This window comes from Arachis ipaensis, chromosome B8 (genome assembly GCF_059453495.1).
Source record: "Arachis ipaensis isolate K30076 ecotype BB chromosome B8, ASM5945349v1, whole genome shotgun sequence".
Lineage (NCBI taxonomy): Eukaryota > Viridiplantae > Streptophyta > Magnoliopsida > Fabales > Fabaceae > Arachis > Arachis ipaensis.
Window position 1 is genome coordinate 69309300 of NC_142443.1, and position 13913 is coordinate 69323212.

At 37.6% G+C, this 13913-nt stretch overlaps 1 protein-coding gene across 1 annotated transcript; it reads left to right on the top strand.

Moving 5' to 3' along the window:
- The first annotated feature begins 2765 nt into the window (after positions 1-2765).
- On the top strand, positions 2766-4941 carry LOC110265555 (zinc finger BED domain-containing protein RICESLEEPER 2-like). The gene is made up of 2 exons (XM_088497447.1): positions 2766-4734; positions 4874-4941. The coding sequence occupies exons 1-2, from the start codon at positions 2766-2768 to the stop codon at positions 4939-4941; spliced, it is 2037 nt and encodes a 678-aa protein (XP_088353573.1).
- The last annotated feature ends 8972 nt before the right edge of the window (positions 4942-13913 follow it).

The window sequence follows — 13913 nt, forward strand, 5'->3', positions numbered from 1 at the left end:
ACACAACTTTCTGCTTACCTGACTAAATGATTCATTCGACCATTGTTGCTCAGTCCATCAATCCTCGTGGCATCGACCCTCACTCACCTGAGGTACAACTTGGTAAGACCCGGTGCACTTGCCGGTTAGTTTGTGGGTATTCAAAATCTCGCATCAAGTTTTTGGCGCTGTTGCCAGTAGGGGTGGGCAAAAAAATCCATATTTTGGATTTTAAACCAAATCCAAACCAAACCATTTTAAAAAAAACCAGTTTTAAACCAAAAAAAATCCAAACCAAATTACATTTATTTTATAATTTGGTTTTTGATCCAATCCATTTAAATGGTTTTAAATCCGGATCCAGATCCAGATCCAAATTAAGATCCGGATCTAAAAAAACCCTAATTGAGTCTTCTCCTCTTCGACAAATCCATTCAACAAAACCAAATCCACTCTTCGCCACCGTCAATATTTCTTCCTCTCTGCCTCTCGTCGGAGCTCGCCGGTGGTTCGTCGGCCTCTACCTCTTCGAGTCTATAGTCTTCACTTTGATTCGAGACTCTGTCTCTCTGCCTCAACCTCCCATTCGCGACTCTGTCTTCTCTCTTTTTCGGTTCTCTTCTTCTTTCGTTGGTGGCTCGCCGGAGCTCATGCTCATCAATTGAGGTAAGCCTCCTCCTTGCCCTTGGTTCTGAGTTCTGAGTTTTATTTGGGTTTTTTCTATTTTGTTGATTTGTTCTGTTTTGTTCCTTCATGAGTATACTGATTTGTTCTGTTTTGTTGAATCCTTGATGAACTGATTGCCATGCTCATTTATTATTTTTTTGGTTCATGCATGTACCATAATATATACAGTATATATGTAGCGCTAGTTGTTTATATACGGTGTATGAATTTTCAAATTGAACCCCCCTAAAACTTGATTTCATAAAAAATCTACTTGCTGATTTAAGCCAATACGTAAGTGTTCTATATGTATTGTGCTACTTGGTTATATATATATATATAACCAACAACCAATCTCCTAATCTCTTATAGGAATTAGAATTAGATAGACTAGTAGTTGAAGTTGCAGGGATGAATGATGAATTTGAACAATGCTGCATAAGAAATAGACTAGTAGTTGAAGTTGCAGGGATGAATGATGAATTTGAACAATGCTGCATAAGAGGAATAGTAAGAACACTTCAAATGGTGACATTGATTCAAGAACTTTAGTAAGAAGTGTATTAACTGTGGTTCAATTAGCAATCATATGAAAAATCATTATTTAGTTGAAGAAAACTAACTTATCTTATACATGTTTCCGGCTTTGTTGTTCTGATTTTTGTTGTAAATAGAATTTTGTTCTGAAAAATCATTAACTGTGTTCTGCCTTGGCCTTCTTTTTCTTATCATTATTTACTGCCTTGAATATCTCGCTCTAGCAAGTAGCAACTATAATATAGGCAATGGAAACAACTCAAGATCTTAGGACTTAGGAGTGCTTGCTTTCACTAGTCCCCACCTTAATTTTGTTGATATGAAACACTGCTGCTGTCTTGTTCTGCTGCTGTCTTGTTCTGCTCCTAATTGTTTAGCAGCTGCCACACTAAAAGGTCTAATTTTGAAACTATCTGTATTTATAGTCATTGAAACTATCCTAATTGGGCTTGACCAATATTTTTACTCGCAACACTTAACTAAATTATTTAGTTCATGCAGTAATAGCTAGTATTGTTATAGAGATAGATGGAAGTGGCATGCATAGTACTAGTATTTGTTTTAATTTGGGGATGGGGATTGGGGAGAGTTATGAAAAATTAGAACATTTGAAAGTCCAAATATAGCTTCCTCTAGTTGAATCCAATCTGTTATATTAAATGCTTTATCTTTATTCAATATTTCCTTGGTTGCATTATCATGTCTACACAGAATATCAAACATTAATATGAGATTTAACATGTAAACAAATTGTTAACTTATCAATTCAGTTTGCTCTTTAGTAGTATGTATTTCATTATTCTGCTTGTTGACATTTGAGATATTTGTATTTGCCACTTGAATTATTCATTGTTCATAGAGCATGTGCTTGCAGGGCTTCCTATCATGATAGGTTAATTGAACCCCGTTAAGTTTTCTATTTTAACCTTATCTATTGTTGTATCTGGTTGAAACCTTGTAGCATGTTGATATAATCGTTATAGTGGTGTAAATTTTACATTTTATGTATGCCTTTCAACATTATTTTATTAGGTACTTTATAGTTTTAGGATTAGCTTTTAGATATATTTTTATTAAATGCAATTCTGAACTTTTAAGCTGAGGTGTGGAATATGATAGCAAATGAAGACTTAAATATAGGATAGCAAATGAAGACTTAACTTGCTAGCTTCCATTTTCTTTAAACCCCTTTCTGAATGTGTAACAGAAGATAGAAGCTATTGCACTCTAAAATTAATAGGTTAAAAAAAAGGGGATGGCTGAGATTCATGAGCAGAACTAGATATAAAATAAAATACAGGAAATCAGGGGCTGCCGTGCTGGTTTGGAAAGGTTTCGGAGGGTTGTTTTTTAAGTTTTAATTTTTGGTTTCAGTGTGTGTTGATCAGAATTAAGAATAATTGTCTAATTTAGTTTACTAAACATATTCTGATGCTTGAGTGACTACTTTTTATAGGGATAAGGTAGAGTTAATGTTGAAGTTTTATTGGCTGCTGTTTTTTTTTGGATTAGTTTGTGTTAATTTTAGCATGTTTGGCACCAAATTTTGAGTTATGTACACCTTGCTTTATATGCAGAGCAAGATGACTGAAAACAGTAATATTGAAGCAACAGGGATGTCCGCTAGCATTCAACCATCTTCTCCACCGTCAGGTGTTCGTAAGAATCGGTCAGCTGTCTGGGATCATTTTGATGTAGAGAATGCTACCGAGAAGAAGGCTAAATGCAAATATTGTGGTAGCTTAATACAATATGGGAATGGAACCAGCTCAATGGGTGGTCATTTGAGAAGATGCAAGCAAAATCCTAATAATGATTCGAACAAAAGAAGAAAAACAACGACCACACCGACTATAGATGAGCGTGGTGTTTTAAATTCACCTAGTGCTTCCAAATTTGACCAAGAGGAGGCTCGAAGGGCACTTGTGGAAATGTTTATTGGGGAAGAGCTACCATTTCGCTTCGTTGAAAGCCCGAAATTCCGAAAATTTGTGCATGCCCTACAAGCAAGATTCAAAGTTCCTTCACGGACTACATTAGCACGTGACATTGGAGCTCTTTATGCTGAAGAGAAGATGAAGTTGCAAGATTTTCTTTTGGCAAATTATGGTAGAGTATGTCTAACCACTGACACTTGGACTTCAATTCAAAATTTTACTTATATGAGTTTGACAGCACACTTTGTTGATTTGGATTGGAAATTACATAAAAAAATACTTAATTTTTGTCAAGTGACAAGTCATTCAGGAGAGGTTATAGGAGCAACAATTGAATCTTGTTTAAATAATTGGAATTTGAATCGGGTCTTTAGTGTGACAGTTGATAATGCCTCCTCTAACGATGTTGCAATTAAATATCTGAAGCAGCGATTGAATTCTTGGAATAGCATTATTTTGAATGGTGAATTTATTCATATGAGGTGTTGTGCACATATTATAAACTTAATTGTAAAAGAGGGGTTGAAAGAGATTGATGAATCAGTCTTGAGGATTCGTAGTGCAGTAAAGTATGTTAGATCTTCTCCATCTAGAGCTAGTAGGTTTCAAAAGTGTGTTGAACTAGAAAAAATCCAATATAAAGGCTTGCCTTGCATGGATGTTGAGACTCGGTGGAATTCTACCTATCAAATGTTAGAGGTAGCTTTGAAGCATCGCAAAGCATTTGAGTTGCTTGCTTTGAAAGATAATACCTATATAGGAGAGATGAATGGAGGAAAAGGGAGAGGTGTTCCTTCTGATTCAGACTGGGAGTATGCTGAGTCCATTGTACCATTTTTGCGAGTGTTCAGTGATGCCACTATACGTGTTTCTGGTACCTTATATGTTACCAGTGATATGTATATGAAGGAAGTATTTGCAATTGGACGATTTATTCGTCATTCTTGTGATTCTGTTGATTTTAGTACTATGTCAATGGCAGAAAGGATGAGGGTTAAGTATGAGAAGTATTGGGGCAATCCTGATTCGGTGAATATGTTGTTATTGATTGCTATCGTACTTAATCCAATGCAAAAGATTGAGTATGTCAATTATTTCTTGGATTACTTCTTTGGAGAAGAAAAAGGAGGCGAATTGAAGTCAAAGTTGTCCAAGTGCATAAAGTTACTCTATCAGCAATACCAAAGTTCTGGGGAAGCAAGTGAAGCTGATACGCAAGAAGTTCAAGCCAACAACATTAATACCGATCTTCATGGCATGGGCTTTTTTCTGCAAGCAACCGGTCGCAGAACAAATACAAGATCTGAACTTGATAGATATTTACAAGAAGAATGCGAGCCATACTCCCATAAGTTCGATATACTAAACTGGTGGAAGGTCAACTCAACCCGATTTCCAATTCTTGGAAATATGGCTCGTGAGGTATTGGCTATACCTGTTTCTACGGTAGCTTCGGAGTCTGCCTTTAGTACTGGAGGAAGAGTCCTCGATCCATACCGCAGTTCCTTAACACCTAGAATGGTAGAAGCCTTAGTCTGCACAGGAGATTGGCTTAAGGAAGATCTTTTCTCCGCTTTAGATGATGATGGTGAAGTTCTTCAACAAGTTGATCAAGGTATAAAATTTATTTCATATTTCTTGTCATTTTATTTTATTTTTGTTTTTGTTATCTTTCTATTTTAGAATTTAGGTATTAGTTACCAATTAAAAGTTGTTAAATATAGACTTGATAATTAATTTGATTCCCTTGGCAGATATATTTTCCTCTAATGATGGTGCTTGTTCTATGGCGGCATCAATTGATAATCTTGATGATGACTAGGTATGCTTAATATTCTCATTTAGTTTAATACTTTCATTCAAAGATTTGTTTTAAAATGACAAAGGTATATTTTGTTATTTGCAGATATATTTTCCTCAAAGACTGTGGTTGTTTGATGATTTTGTTGGCAACTTGGCATCTTTTGATATTTTGTTAGAGAGATATTTTGGTGGTATTCTTTTGATGTCTTGAGAATGATTAAATGTTATATAGATTAGCTATTGTCATTAGATTTATAAAGAACCAAATTCTAGTTGTAATGAACCTATACACTTTAAAATGACTTTAGTATTAATTTTACTTTTTAAAAAAATTATGGTTTAAAAATTGAATTTCTAAAAACTGGTTTTAAAAGTGGATTTTTTGTTAAAATATCTGGTTTAAAAATTGAATTTTTAAAAACTAGTTTTAAAATTGGATTTTTGGTTGAAGAAACTGGTTTTAAAACTGGATTTTCAAAAACTGGTTTTAAAACTGGATTTTTGGTTACCAAAAATCTGGTTTTAAAACTGGATTTTATAAAAAAAACCGGATTTTAGATTTGGATTTAAAAAAATCGGATTTAAAACCGGTTTTGCAAGTAAAACCGGATTTAAAACCGGTTTGTAAATAAAATCGGATTTAAATTTTAAAACCGGTTTAGAACCGGTTTTTGTTTTTTCAAACCGGTTTAGAACCGGTTTTGCTCTTCAATCCAGTTCTGGTTTGGTTTCCTAAACCATAAAACTGGTTCTGGAGTGGATCCAGTTTGGATTTTTTAAAATCCAAACCATGCCCACCCCTAGTTGCCAGGGATTGACTGTGATTGATAACTACTAGTTGTCTGATTACTTAGATTAGGCATTTTTAGATTTTGATTTGTTCTAATTTTGTGTTCTTTCCTTTTTACTTTTATTTTTAATTTCGAAAATTTGAGTTTTATTTTAGTTAAAATTTTTTCCTAAATTTTTGAAATTAAGTTTGGTGTCCCCGTAGTAGTTTTCCTTTTTAATTTTCGAAAATATTAGTATTGCTCCTTGTTTAATTTTCGAATTAGTGGTTTGCCTTTTTCTTATTTATTTTCGAAATCTTTAGGTTAAATACTTGTGTTCTTTTATTTTATTTTATTTATTTTATACAGGATACCTCACTAGGAACTCTCTGTACTCTAACAAAGAAATTTCCATTTTTCTTTGTTTTCTGTCTATTTCTAAGTAGGAACAGGAACAAGGAACCTCTTTTGATATGGCGGCACAACCAAGGAGAATACTTGGCCTTTATACTTTGCCTAGCCCAGATTTCTATGGGAATAGTATTGTTATGCCCCCTGTTGCTACAAACAATTTTGAGTTGAAGCCTTAATTGATTTCTCTAGTGCAGCAGAATTGCCAGTTTCACGGTCTCCCGCAGAAGGATCCCAGGTTGTGCATATCTAATTTCCTGTAGATCTGTGATACTATGAAGACTAATGAGGTGAATCCTGATGTTTACAAGCTACTTCTCTTTCCATTTGCTATGAAGGATAGAGCAAAGCAGTGGTTTGACACTCAACCTAAGGAAACCTTAGACACTTGGGACAAGGTAGTTAACAAATTTCTAACCTCAAAGGCTGACGAAGCTAAGGACTGATATCCAAACTTTCAGGTAGAGAGATGGTGAGTCCCTCTATGAAGCCTGAGAGAGGTACAAGTTAATGATCGGAAGATGCCCTCTGGATATGTTCACAGAGTGGATGCAGCTGCAGATATTTTATAATGACGTGTCTGAGATGGCCAAAATGTCTCTTGATAATTCTGCAGGTGGATCACTCCACATGAAAAAGACCCTAGAAAAAGCTACTGAGTTTATTGATATGGTTGCTAATAACCAATATCTATATTCTTTTGAGAGGACAACAGTGAAGGAAAAAGTCATAGAATCGAATGCCTTGAATAAACTTATTGCTCAGAACAAGGCCATGTCTCAGCAAATTAATGCTCTTACGCAACACCTAGGTTGAATGCAAATCTCAGCCGTTAATGCTCAGGATACTTCTTATGATATGAGTGGTGGTTACCCTCAAGGCGAGAATTATGAATATGGGAATTTCGTTCCTGAGCAGGTTAATTTCATGGAGAATTTCTCCAGAAACCCCAACAATGGTCTATATGCCAACAACTTTAATCAGGGGTGGAGAAATCAACTAAACTATGGATGGAGAGAGCACCCTCAGAGGCAGCAGCCGAATTCTCAGAGAGGCTTCAATCAGATTTACTTCGACAACCTCCTATTCCAACATGCTCAGCCTCAGAGCTGTCCTGACCTGGCATCCATGCTTGCAGAACTCTCTAAGAGCCAACATAGTTTTATGCAGGAAACTAGAGCTTAACTCTGGAATTTAGAGATGCAAATGGATCAGTTGCGCAACAAACACCCGAGAGACCCAGTGACACAGTTTCCACTCAAAGAGAAGAGTGTCAGGCCATTCAATTGAGAAGTGGTAAGATAGCAGGGTCAGGAACTAAAGGTGGTGAGAAGTAGACTGAAAAAGAGACACTAGAAGGGGACAATGTAGAGACAGAAGGCACCCCAAGGCTTGAAGAATGCCCAACAGTGGAGCCAGGGAGAGTGTTAAACGCCCAAGAAGACTTGAAGAATGCCCCCTCAAGGCATCCAGACAACCCTTTTCCAATCACTCTTGATACACATCCTACTTTACCCAAGACTCCAGAATACAAGCCTAAAATTCCATACCCCTAGAGACTTCAGAAGGTATCTAAGGACAAGTAGTTTTCTAAATTTTTGGAGGTTTTCAGGAAGCATCATATCAACATCCCTTTTGCAGAGGCCCTTGAACAAATGCCTATCTATGCCAAGTTCATGAAGGAGTTATTGTGTAAGAAGAGGGATTAGAGAGAAGATGAGACAGTGGTACTTACTAAGTAATGCAGTGCAATTATCCAGAAAAGCTGTAGGATCTTGGGAGCTTTCTAATTCCTTGTGCCATATGAGATACCACTATTCAGAGAGCTTTATACGATCTTGGAGCCAGCATCAACCTCATTCCTCTTTCACTAATGAAAAAGTTTCAAATTGATGAGGTAAAACCTACTCGCATTTCAATTCAACTTGCTGACCATTCTATTAAGTACCCCTTAGAGTTGTTAAGGATTTGCTTGTGAAATTATGACCCTTTATCTTTCCTGCTGATTTTGTGATATTGGATATAGAAGAGGACAAAAATGCCTCCATGATCCTTGGGAGACCTTTTTTAGCCACATCAAGAGCTCTAATTGTTATAGAAAAAGGAAAATTGGTTTTGACAGTCAATGAAGAGGAAATTGTCCTCAATTTGCTAAAAGCCTTGCAACAACCTAATGACTTCGAAGGGTGCATGAGAGTTGATATAATTGAACCTCTGATTAAAGAGGTGTGTGAAGTTGAGATACTTGATGACATTCTGAGATCCCCTTCTGAGGTTGCATTGCTTGAGCTTAATGATTCACCACCTCTGAAAGAGAAGCCTCACATGCCGAGCACAGGAGAAGGAGCCCTGAAACTTGAGTTGAAGCCTCTGCCTCCATCTTTGAAGTATGCCTTCCTGGGAGACAAAGACACTTATCCAGTGATTATTAGCTCCTCTCTGAAACAGCAGGAGAAGGAGGCGCTAATTCAGGTGCTCAAGACTCACAGAATGGCTCTACGATGAACCATTAGTGATCTAAAGAGGATTACCCCGACCAAGTGTATGCACAAGATATTGCTTGAGGATGATGCTAAACCATTGTATCGAAAGGCCCAATGAATTGGGATTTCCTTATTGGGCCAGGTCATTTTGGGGCAAGTGGATCATTTCTGAGGAAGAAGATGAGCTTCAAGAGAATGATTCGAAGTTGTTGTAGGGTGGAACCATGCAGTACCAAACACGAGATAGATCTTCCAAAGAACAAGGCTTTTTTCAAATAAGCCAATTCATTAGGCGGCTAAATCCAACCATGAAGGAAGTGGTCCAGAAAGAGGTGATGAAGCTTTGGAAAGCCGATATCATTTACCCTATTTCTAACAGTTCATGGGTAAGTCCTGTGCAAGTGGTTCCTAATAAGGGAGGGATGACAGTGATCCAGAATAAAAAGAATGAGCTCATTCTAATAAGAACTGTCACAGGATGGTGCATGTGTAATGACTACAGGAGGCTCAACAATGCTACACGCAAGGATCACTTTCCTTTACCTTTCATTGATCAGATGCTTGAGAGGTGGTGCACGAATCTCCACGCTTCATACAGCTGAACCAGCAAGTGCACTGGGTCGTCCAAGTAATACCTGAGCGAGTCAGGGTCGATCCTATGAGGATTGTGGTTTGAACCAAGCTATGGTTATCTTGCAGGTCTTTGTCAGGCGAAATCAAGAAGTTGTTGGTTTGAATGTGGTTGAAAGCATAAAAGAGATAGTGTATAAAATACTTTGTAAATTTGAATGGAATCAGTAATAGGAAGATGGTCAAGGATTGGAGTTGCTTTGTCTTTTTGAATTAACTCTGGTATTACCGTCTCCTTTGCTTGTGAATGATTTCTTCTATGGCAGGCTATATATGATCAACGCCATATGGCTATGGTCATTAATCTCCTTTGCTTCAGATCAAATACTGTATGGCCGCGGTCATCCAATTAGAACGAGGGTGAAGCTCTAGCAGTTCATTCTCTTTGGTGATCCTACTCAAAACGCCACAGACAAGGTCGAATCTTCTAGATCAGAGGATGCTGCTCCTTTGGGTTCTAGCCTCTACCACAAAGACCCTAATCTCCCCGTAAATCGGCTGAACTGGTGTCTCGAGAAGTGATGCACCACTATTTCGTGGTACATTTTAGGCTGAATTGAGTGGATTTTATCCATTATTCTTACACATATTCAAAGAATTGGCATGTTTTACATTTTCCTTCCTAATTTTGTGCTGTGATTGAAAACATGCTTCTTTGGCCTTAAATTTGCTAATTTTAATTCTCTCTTATTACCATTCGATGCCGTGATATGTGTGTTAAGTGTTTTCAGGGTTTATAGGGCAGGAATGGCTTAGAGGATGGAAAAGAAGCATACAAAAGTGGAAGGAACACAAGAAATGGAAGTTTTGAGAAGCTGGCATCGACGCGCACACGTGGACGAAGTGTACGCGTGATCAGTGCATCAGGCAAGTGATGCGTATGCATGGATGACGCGCACACGTGACCAGAGATTTGTTCAGCGACGCGTACGCGTGACAAGCGTCACGTGCTGCAATTTATAGAAAACGCTGGGGTGATTTCTGGGCTGCTTTGGACCCAGTTTCAGGCCCGAAAATACTGATTAGAGGCTGCAGAGTGGAGCTGGAAGGGGGAAATCATTCATTCATACTTTCATACACAATTTTTAGGTTTAGATATAGTTTTCCTCTCCTCTCTCTAGGTTTTAGGGTTTTAGCTTTATTTTTTCTCCAATTCAGATTTTCATCTTGCTTTATTTTAGTTTCTGTTCTACATTCTATTATTCTAGCATCCTAGTTTATCTTCTCTTGTTGATTTATTTATCTTCCAATTTAGTTTATGAACTCTTGATGTTAGATTCAATTTCCATATTAATGCAATTTATATTTTTCCATGGTTATTGTTACTCTCTTTAATTGTTAGTCATTGATGCTTGCAATTGGTTGTTTAGATTTAATATTCCTTGTTAATTTTGTCATGCTTTTATTTTATGCCTACCAAGTGTTTGATAAAATGTTTGGTAGGATTTTAAATTAGATTTTTGGTATTCTTAGCTTAGATTGAGTAATTTGGAGACTCTTGAATTGTCAAAGTCTCTTGTTGGTTGGTGATTGAAAGTTGCTAGTTAGCTTGAGCTTCACTAACTCTAGTCTTTGATTAGGACTTGTGAACTCAAGTTGAATTGTTCACTTGACTTACCTTCAATTGTTAGAGGTTAACTAAGTGATAGCAAAAGGCAATTACCATCACAAGTGACTATGATAATGGGGATAGGAATTCCAATTATCAACCCTTGCTAGGACTTTTCTTATTCGTTAGTTTATTTACCTGTTATTTACATTCCTTGCTTATTAAACTCAAAACCCAAAAATACTTTTCCATAACCAGTTATAAGTACACTTCCCCGCAATTCCTTGAGAGACGACCCGAGGTTTAAATACTTCGGTTAATTTTATTGGGTTTGCTTAAGTGACAAACAATTTAAATATTGATTGAGGTTTAATTGTCGGTTTAGATTATACTTGCAACGCGATATTTTTGTGAAAATCTTTACCGACATTTTTTCTCCGTCAAGAAGTCCCCAACGAAGTCGTGGATTAGCCGTCTGAGAGATGTATAATCAAGCTGGCGGTTTGTGCTTTCCAGTCACGTATTCACACGGACCTAAGTAAACACAGGTGGTTGTCAGGCACGCGGTCTTAGTATGATGAACAAAGCTGATTATCATGGATCATCCCATTCACCATGTTGAAGAACGAAAATACATCTTAGAATTAAATCAAACATGGATCGAAGAGAAACAGTAATACTTTTATTAATTCATAGAACAAAGCAGGGCTCCTCCCCTCAACCTAGGAGGTTTAAAAACTCATACTGATAGGAAATACAATAGTAAAAATGAAAATATGGTGTAAAGTCTTTGTCCCCCCCCCTTAATGAGAGGTGTAAAAGTCTTTAAATACTAAACTAATGACTAAGGATTACATAAGAAAGGGTAAAATAGTCTTTTAGTGCTAAAATCCACTTTTGGGGCCCACTTGGTGAGTGTTTGGGCTGTGCTTTGATGAGATCCACGTACTAGGAGGCCTCTAGGGCGTTGAACATAGGCTAAAGGGTCCTCTTTGGGCGTTTGGATGCTGGTCTCTTCTCCTTGGGTGCTGGACGCTTGGAAGGGGGCAGGAGGCTGGCGTTGGGTGCCAGTTTTGGGGCTTCTAATCTGAAGCAAAGTATAGACTATTATACATTTCTGGAAAGCTCTGAAAGTCATCTTTCCATATCCATTAAGAATGCTCTATTTGGACTTTTATAGCTCCAGAAAAGCTCTTCTGAGTGCAAGGAGGTCAGATCTGGGCAGCATCTACAGTGCTTTCTCTGTCTCTGAATCAGACTTTTGCTCCAGCTTCTCAATTTTAGCCAAAAAATACCTGAAATTGCATAAAAATACACAAACTCAAAGTAGAATCCAAAAATCTGAATTTAACACTAAAATCTATAAAAACTTAATAAAAACTAAACAAAACATGCTAAAAATTATATGAAAATGATGCAAAAAAGCGTATAAAATATCTGCTCAACAAGAGGTTAGCCGGTCATGCTTTCTACTATTTTCTAGATGGATACTCTGGCTATAATTAGATTGCTGTAGATCCTCAAGATCAAGATAAGACGGCGTTCACTTGTCCTTTTGGAGTATTTGCTTATCGAAGGATGCCGTTTGGACTCTGTAATGTCCCAACAACGTTTTAGAGGTGTATGCTTTCTATTTTCTCAAACATGGTTGAAAATTTCATTGAGTACCTTCTAATCAAGCAGGATTCTAAACCAAGATTGATCATATGAATACTACTTCTTCAGGAGTTTGACATTGAGATTAAAGACAGGAAAGGGTCAGAAAATCAAGTGGTTGATCATCTGTCCAGGATCGGACATGAAGAAGGGACCCCACCCCCACTGTTATGAGTAAGACCTTCCCAGATGTGCAACTCCTCATGATTCAGAGGGCTCCGTGGTTTGCAGATATTGCAAACTACAAGGCCATGAGGATCATCTTCAAGGAGTACACTAAACAGCAAGTAAGAAAGCTGTTGAACGATGCCAAGTACTACTTGTGGGAAAAACCTTATCTTTTTAAGAGATGCTGGTGCGCGGAATTACACTTCACACAACTGAAACAGCAAGTGCACTGGGTCGTCCAAGTAATACCTAAGTGAGTCAAGGTCGATCCCACGAGGATTTTTGTCTTGAATCAAGCTATGGTAATCTTGTAGATCTTAGTCAGGCGGATAGAAAAGTGGGTTGGTTGTTTAGAACACATAAAAGTAAAATAAAGATAACGTTACTCAGTTAATGGTGAATGCAATATAAGAAGATGGTTAAGGCTTCGGAGATGCTTTATTCTTTTGGAGCAATTTGGTTTTACTATCTCCTCCAACTGTGAATGATTTCTTCTATGGCAGGCTGTATGTGATTAATGCCTTTCTTGAGAGGTCGCCGATTCTCCTCTAGAGCTGAACACCAGGGTTAGTGCGCATCCAGTCTGATTGAGGGTGAAGTTCCTGCAGTCCATTCCCCTTAGTGATCCTACTCGAAACGCCATAGACAAGGTCAAATCTTCTGAATCAGAGAATGCTACGCCTTTGGTTCTAGCCTCTACCACAAAGACTCTAATCTCCCCATACCTCGGCTGAATTGGTGTCTCGAGAAGTCCTCGACGAAGTCGTAGATTAGCCATCTAAGAGAAGTATAACTAAGCTAGTGGTTCATCATTGTCCGATGAAAGACTCATTCTGAACCCATGTAGAATGAGATAACCTTGTGCCGATTCAACGCATTCATAATGATGAAGAACGAAGATACATCTTAGAATAGAGAATCAAACACGGATTGAAGATAAAATACTAATACTTTTATTAATGCATAAAACTCAGCAGAGCTCCTCCCCTCAACCTAGGAGGTTTAGAGACTCATACTGATAGAAAATACAATGAAATGTGTAAAGTGTTCGAAAGGGTCTCTCCTCTCCTCAAAAGTATAAAATTTCTCAAATAAATACTAGACTAATGACTAAGGATTACATAAGAAGGGTAAAACATTCTTTTATTGCAAAAATCCACTTCTCGGGCCCACTTGGTAAGTGCTTGGGCTGAGAAAGAGAGTAAGCCACGTGCTAGGAGGGCTCTAGAACATTGAACGCTGGCTAGGGGCACCTTCTTGGGCGTTGGACACCAAAATAGGGTAGATGGCTGGCGTTGAGTCCCAGTTTTCGGCCTTTAATTCT

Excerpts from the sequence above, each read along its gene's own strand:
- LOC110265555 (XM_088497447.1), top strand. The coding sequence starts at position 2,766 with ATGACTGAAAACAGTAATATTGAAGCAACAGGGATGTCCGCTAGCATT. Across the intron at positions 4,735-4,873 it reads TCTTCAACAAGTTGATCAAG|ATATATTTTCCTCTAATGAT; the intron begins GTATAAAATTTA and ends TTCCCTTGGCAG.